The sequence below is a fragment of the Plectrocnemia conspersa genome, unplaced genomic scaffold (assembly GCF_051122295.1).
Source record: "Plectrocnemia conspersa isolate PC_06_02 unplaced genomic scaffold, ASM5112229v1 ptg000009l, whole genome shotgun sequence".
Lineage (NCBI taxonomy): Eukaryota > Metazoa > Arthropoda > Insecta > Trichoptera > Polycentropodidae > Plectrocnemia > Plectrocnemia conspersa.
In genome coordinates, this window is record NW_028277173.1 from 20,173,650 (window position 1) to 20,181,328 (window position 7,679).

The window sequence follows — 7,679 nt, forward strand, 5'->3', positions numbered from 1 at the left end:
TATACAGTTTTATTATTAGCCGTGCATTTTAATCATACTGCGTCACATAGTCTCTAAGTCAGCTTGAAGATCGGGTTAAACTCTTGGAATTCAGATAAACGTTTAGCTGTCCTGATCGACGCGACAGTCAAAGGAACTGTTTTTCTTGCTTTTCGATGGTAAATACATAGCTTCTTTCGATGAAAGTTTAGCATAAGTCTCGTTTATTTCATTACTATAAGAGAATATGTGATTTTAGATGAAGTTTCTGACAGGGGCTCTAATAGGAAGTTTATAAATAAAGTAATTTGGTACAATTATTTTTCATAAAACATTTATTTTAAATATACAATATTAAAAAAAAAAAAAATCATAGAATCAAACGTTTGTGGATATAATTATTGAGAAAAAACTATAATATATAATACTTTTACAATTTATGTTAAAAAAAATAAAAAATAACGGGCTAAGTGCCAATTAATGAGTGCTGTTTTCGAGGATTTTTTCAATCCTGAAAGTCGGGATTGAAAAAAATTCGTAAAATCCCGGGAATTTTCATTGTTTTAATTGAAAAATATACACCTTAATTATTTTTACAAAATGGCTGCATACTCGAAATTTTTGTCATATTGTATTTCATATTTTTTATTATTTTTTTATAAAATGTTACACTCAGTAATTGCACTTGAGATCTTTTTAATTTCATATAACATAAATCTTTGGTTTATCCAAGTTGACTATTATTACATCTGAGTTGATAAATATTTTTAGTCATTAATATGTGTTCTCTGTGATACTTGAGTTCGTAGCATTATTTAATTAAGATTTATAATTACGAATACTGAAGTAATCAAATACTCCTTCTTAATCCTCTTAATCGAGAAAGTACATAAACAGTTTTGAGGTATATTTATGTATTGATATTTTAATATTATCTGCTCATGATTCGAAGCATCTTTATTTAAGAAACTAAAATATAAGTGATCAAGTTGTGCGCTACGTATTTCTTATGTATAACTACTAAAGGGTGCTGTTTATTTCAATAATATAAATAATTTTGCAGAAATACTAATTATTTATAATATACATGTTACTTGATCAATATTTTCATGTTTACAAATAGCTTTTAGCTAAATTTAATAAAAAATAAAAATTTAAAACCAAACGTTTGTGTTTGTAATTTAAAGGAAAAAATTAAAAAACCTACAAATTAAGCAAAAAAAATCAAGAAAAAAACAATAAATTTAGTGATAATTTGAGCACATTTTATTTCATTGGAGATCTAGAATTATTAGTAAGTTGTCTTTAGACTCTTAAAAAATATGCTTTAGCATTTTGTGGTAATTTAAATTTAATGTTTAATGTAACAAAATTAATGGGTTAGTGTGATTTAGCGAGATATTTTTATAATATTTTCTCGTATGAAAATGACAGCGTTCTTTAATTATTGGTATTTGAAGGTTATTATGTATTGTTTTATTATAATTATAAAAAGGTGTATTACATATTTTTTTCATCGCTTTGATTTGATTGACTTGTAATTAAAAAAAAATAGTATTAATGGTGTTACTTTACACCGGACAGGGTGCTGTTGATAATCCAACTATTCTCGAGGAATACCAGTTGTGGATTCCAGAAAGTCTTCGATAATCACGATCGCGTTCTCTTCTGATACCCGTTAAAGCCACAACGTCCACACTAGCCGACTCGCCGATGGCTGTCGCCATTCAGCTCCTTAATACGCTGGCATTATACATTGATATATTTAATGTCGGCTACTTGGAGCTGGTCTGGTTTGTATTATTTTTTATTTTAAGATTCTCATAGTAAACTGTGAGATCACGATATATAAATTAATATTAAACATATTTTTATTTAATATTTATAAAGCAATTATATATAAAAAATGGCAGTTTAATCTTAATATCACCATTTCAATTAAAACGGCTATAATTTTAAAACTGTTTTTATATATCTATTTTTTTTTAAATGGATAGTTATAAAATTTAAAAATAATGTTATAAAAACGTTAAATGAAAGTTAAACATAGTTCACGAAACATCGTAACGGTTACATATTTTCAAGCAGCTGTTATGCCCATTGTAACGGCGTTGTATCCTTTGAACTAAATATTAAAAAAACTGGTATTCAATTACATTATCTTAGATGAGTAAATTTTTGTAACAATAAGGATATCTGTATACGTTAAATACATATAAACATAATATTGATTATAATTATTTTTTACTGCGTCTAAGAAGCCCTGATTTATTTATTTAGATAAATATATTTCAAGTGAATTTTTTAAAAATATGTTTGTTATAACCTAATGGTTTCTCTACACACGATCCTTATCCGCTCAGCCCAACTATTATTCCGATCGCGCTTTGAGCTAACCCAGTTTTCCCCTTTGTGCGTCTCGCATCAACTCGCATATACTCCAACTTTGACTAAACCAAAACACCTCCACCACATTCGCTAGGTCCAATCGTGGCATGTGAGAGTGACGTGTGTTAAACGGTCATATAAAAACCAAGCCCTGACCTTAACCGCAGTACATTTGGCTACCGATCACTGATTCATTAGCACGCATCAAGGAGTAGAGTAATTCACAATGGCTAGGTTTATCCTTTGCGCCTTCGCCTTGGCTTTAGTATCGGTCAGTGCTTACGAAGATTCTGCGGCTCATTTAGCCTTTGACATATACAAAGGATGTTTGAGTCAATATTCCACATCTTGCATCAAGCCCAAAGCTCTATCATGGATAAACAGGGTGGCTGACCAAGACGAGATCAGAATCACTGACGATATGAGCGTCGTCAAAACTGGAAACTACGAACCTAGTGCATCGAGAAATGGCAAAGATGACAAGCTTCAAATGTTTGATAACATTGACGGATTCTTGGCAACTCATACTTTAAAGATCAAAGTACCTGAAGAACTATCCACCGGATCTGCTGGTGAATACATTCCGAGATCCCTTCTTCAAGGACTGTCAGAATCGATCGACGTGCCTCTATCGGAAGAAACTGCCGTTGAAGGTACACTTATCATTGAATATAAATTAAAACACAGCATTAATCATATTTTATTTTACAGGACGTGGAATTGTCAAGAAGGTAATGATTCCCTTCTTGCTCGGCTTGAAATTCAAAGCTTCAGTTTTAGTACCAATTGCTTTAGCATTGATTGCTTTGAAAACATGGAAAGCTCTCACCCTTGGTTTGATTTCAATAGTCCTGTCTGGTCAGTATGCCTATATTAATAATACTGTTATGTAATAATATAGACCTAATAAATTTATTATTACATTTACAGCTGCTATAGTGATCTTCAAGTTTACCAAACCAAAGATTGTCAACTACGAAGTAATCCATGTGCCACAGCATCATGATGCTCATATTGAACATCTGCCACCACCCGGATGGGGTGAACATCATGGACCGTACCACCACAGATCTTTCGACGGACCTCAAGAAATGGCATACAATTATTATTCATAAATTGTATAAAATTAGAGCGTTTGAAATAAGATTATGTAACTGAAATATTTATTGAACTGGTTAATATTATTATTTATTGTAAACTATTTGTAGAAAATAAAAGACTATGAACTGCAAAATAATTTATTATTATATTTTATTTAATAATAAATGTATCAAAATAGATATACACAGTATTTAAAATGAATACTTAGTATATCAATACATGGAACTGTATTACTGTACTACATTACATTTATTATATAATTAAAGTAAATTGTAATTACAATGTAATACATTTTTAAATAATACAAAAATTCTCGTAAAGTACTGCATATTATGATATTTTATAAAATTGTTCTATATGTCATAAGTCCCTTTTTTTAATTAATTAATATTCATGGTATAATGTAAAAGCTTTTTTTAAGAATTCTCATTTAACACTTTCTTCAGGTGAAGTCTTAGAATCTAAGACTTAGCTTTATGCATTACATTTATAATGAATCTGAAATAATTTAATTCAGAAGACGCAGCTCTCTCTATATTTTAATTTTAAACATACATATGTATATGAAACGTGATAAAAAATTTAAAAGTAAAAATTTGTAGTGTGTATCTTATATTTTTTTCTGTATATTGATCTAAGCTTTATTTAATTTTACTATTTGAAAATAAGCTACTAGTAAAAAAAGTATTGCTAAAATTTTAGATTGTGAAAAAATGTGTTTCTGATTATTTCTCATAGATTTTTAAATAGTATATACTTTTTTACAAAATCACTTAAATGCTTCTTAATAAAAACGTATTCAATGTTCAATAATATGCAAGAAGATATTATTAAATTTTAATAACTAAATAAATAATTTGATAATATTATTATGTATTAAGTTTTATATTTTTATATGAAAATTAATTCATTCTCATAATTATAACAAAAATAGTTCCACAGTTTTTTTTAGTATATACAAGTAACATGATACCTTGATCTATCGTTTATTGATTATCATTTATATACAAGAAATATAAATATTTAAAATAAATAATCTACTAAATTTTACTCATTTTTACCATATAACAATTTTTAAATTATTTTTTCACCTAATAAATAATTTCCTATATTACTCTATTAATCGCCAAATATACATTTATTTATCTACACATTTGATGGCCTTAGTTAACTAATAAAGTTCCATTATTTAAAATACAGGAAGGAAGAAAAACTGTTATTGTACTTCGTACATAAAATTAGGTATACTTGTAGAGTTCCTAAACGTTCACAAAAGTGTAGGATTTGTTTAGGAAATATAGGTCTTCAATAATAATGAAATGTTCATAATAATAAGTATTATAATAATTATTTTTGAAGTATATGTATTATAATGGTGAAGGCAAAGTACCATTAATAAGTAATTTTACACTGAAAATGTAAATGAGCTAAATTAGACTTGACCATTGATTATGAATTAAAATATATGGTAAAAAAAAACAAGGGTACCCGTTTTCTTTTATATAATAATCAAAATGTCAACTGAACTACTTCTTAAATAATAAAAATAATGAACTTATTAAAAAATAATCTCTGATAATAATTAACTAATATAAAAAAAAAACTGTACAGCTATTGACTTTTGAATTAAAAAAAGCAGTAGTTACTTTTAAAAAAATTCGTAATCTAAATAATGACTTCTGCTTTACACAATTACTAGTAGTATATAATATAATCAATAAACTCTTCATAAATAACCTTTTATTATTATTTGAGTCACATACATTTTTTATGAAAAACATTGCACAACGTTCAACTTTCGACTAAGCTCGTACGTGATCGCAGGAACAGATTTCATCGACCAGCTGATCATCACATCAAACGGAAGTGGCTGCCGAGGAAAAGTGGCGAAGCGGATACAGCCGCTGAAATGAAAAGCTATCCTCCAACATGGAGGAAAAGGGGCACACGGACAAGTTCCGTAAAAGGAGCTGCGAGTTCCGCTATCCGCTGTCCTGGGCTCGTTTCGAACTGCAAATTCCTTTCATTAGAATAACGAATTGAATTTTAAATATCATGTCACCTAATGGCCCAATTGAAAAATGAATAAGCTAATCATACCTTGCCACTTTTTAAAATAAGATAAGACCTTTTACTAGAACATGGTAAGGAACACATTTTGATTAATATTACACATATGATCTAATCTAAGTTATAACTAATATTATGCAAAAAATAAATTAGGTGGAAAATAATTTATTAAAAAATATGGGAGCTATTTATGAGGGATCCAGATTTTTCTAATTTTTCTATTGAGTTATAACGTCTTTAACAAAGTTACTATATTATTTTTTTTTTAAATATTGAAATGCATTGCTTATGAAAGATGATGCCTATTAAAAAAAAATATTCATAAAATATTTTTTTATTTTTTTATTGAATTATAACACAGTTAAAACACCTAAAAAAATATTTTTTAGAATACTACAAATATATTTTATGATCATATAAACAAGATTTTGATACCAACGTCATAAATGCCTCACAACTGCTCTCTTATTTGACACCCAATGCGCGCATATTATCCAGAAACCCAATATTTCGGAAAAAAATTGTAGGTACTGTTCTACTTTGATGTTTTTTGACATTTTTTATGAAGTTCATGTCGTTTAACGCATAAGAATATGAATTTTTTTTAATGAGATTATCAGTAACAACGAATGGCTTCTCGCCTAATCATGAATATTATATATTTCTTTAATCATAAATATTATTTTTAACGTCATATTTTGTCATATTAAGCCTGTTTATAACGTGATTTTTATAAAAAAAACAGTAATTTATATTTCGGCGCTGAAGAAACGGATTGCTAAATCTACTTAGTACTTAGCCAACGTCCCTTTTTGAATATCCTTTGTATATATAATAGATAAGAAAATTTTTTTATAATATGATTCTTGAAGGATTTTTAAGGTTTTACAAAAAAAAAAATACTAACTAACTTTACATAAGGTTTCATTAAGACACAATATAAAGCCTCAATTTTAAAATGTAAATATTAAACAATAATGTAAAAACATTAAATAATGAAAAAAAGCATTACAAATTAATTTATTCAATTTTAGATGCATATAATATAAACTTATCAAACGCTAATCAAATTAATAAATATCTATGCAAATAATATTTGTATGGTTTCTTGGTTTAATTTTTTCAGTAACGCAACATTTATTTTTATTTTGTACCTATTAATAATTTTACTGTACCTATTATTAATATTTATAATAAGTTGAATCGTTGAAATATATATTATCGTTATATGTATTTTTAAATTTTTTTAATATTATATTTAGATGAAATGCAAGAGTTTATAAACACTACTAAAAATATTAAACGCTGGTGTTTTTTTGTATCAAGTATAAATTTGATTGCTTTGGAAAACAAGGTTTTTAAAATAACTTTGTCGTTAGGTCTCTTTACATATTTATTTATTTATTTAATAATACCTTCATAAACATAAATAAACATACATTTTTAAAAAAATATTATACAAAAATTTCACATGAAGTTTATTTGCATCTCTATATAAAATTTTACAAATTAATATTATTTATTTTCATATTTGTTATAAAATATATTACAGTAATTTTATTTATAGCTATAGAATACAATTTATTAAAATAATGGTAAGTTTCTTATAAATTTAATAAAGTATTTTTATAAAAAATAAAATTAACATACGTGTTTTAATTCAAAACCTAACATTACATGAAAAAAAGTAACAATAATGAATTTTGTACAATTATAGCAATTAAACATATTTTTCATTTAATATATTTGTTTTAAAAAATAGTAGTTAAATTATATATACATATATGAATACGAATATATAATTTTATATATATTGCTATTTTTAGGATGAGGAAGATTTGTTTATACCCACATACATACATTGGTAAGCAGTCATTTTACATAACTTATATAATTTAGTGTTTAAAAATTCATAGCTATTTAAACGACCACAATTTATTTCGTTCCTCAAATCCAACAAGTGCGCAGTTTATTTAAATGCACAAGTCGTATATTGAAAACACATGCTTCGCATTATAATCAAACTTCCATCCTCTTCAAGTTAAGCTATAACTGTTCCTCTCTACGGAATTGGAATCGTATATGTGCGCAAAGGATAAAAAATAGACCATTACTTACAAATCGAGTCATATGTTACCATT

The 7,679-nt window shown here is 26.6% G+C and overlaps 1 protein-coding gene across 1 annotated transcript; it reads left to right on the plus strand.

Annotated features, from left to right (window-relative positions):
• Positions 1-2,441: 2,441 nt before the first annotated feature.
• Positions 2,442-3,601, plus strand: Osi18 (DUF1676 domain-containing protein Osi18). Its single transcript, XM_088192294.1, has 3 exons — positions 2,442-3,020; positions 3,079-3,225; positions 3,298-3,601. Exons 1-3 carry the CDS (start codon positions 2,594-2,596, stop codon positions 3,480-3,482), a joined length of 759 nt encoding a protein of 252 aa, XP_088048420.1. The 5' UTR covers positions 2,442-2,593; the 3' UTR covers positions 3,483-3,601.
• Positions 3,602-7,679: the final 4,078 nt, after the last annotated feature.

Bases quoted from the DNA above. Each gene is read 5' to 3' on its own strand.
- Osi18 (XM_088192294.1), top strand. From the start codon at position 2,594: ATGGCTAGGTTTATCCTTTGCGCCTTCGCCTTGGCTTTAGTATCGGTC. The intron at 3,021-3,078 runs GTACACTTATCA...TTTATTTTACAG, and splicing joins GGAAGAAACTGCCGTTGAAG to GACGTGGAATTGTCAAGAAG. The intron at 3,226-3,297 runs GTCAGTATGCCT...TTACATTTACAG, and splicing joins GATTTCAATAGTCCTGTCTG to CTGCTATAGTGATCTTCAAG.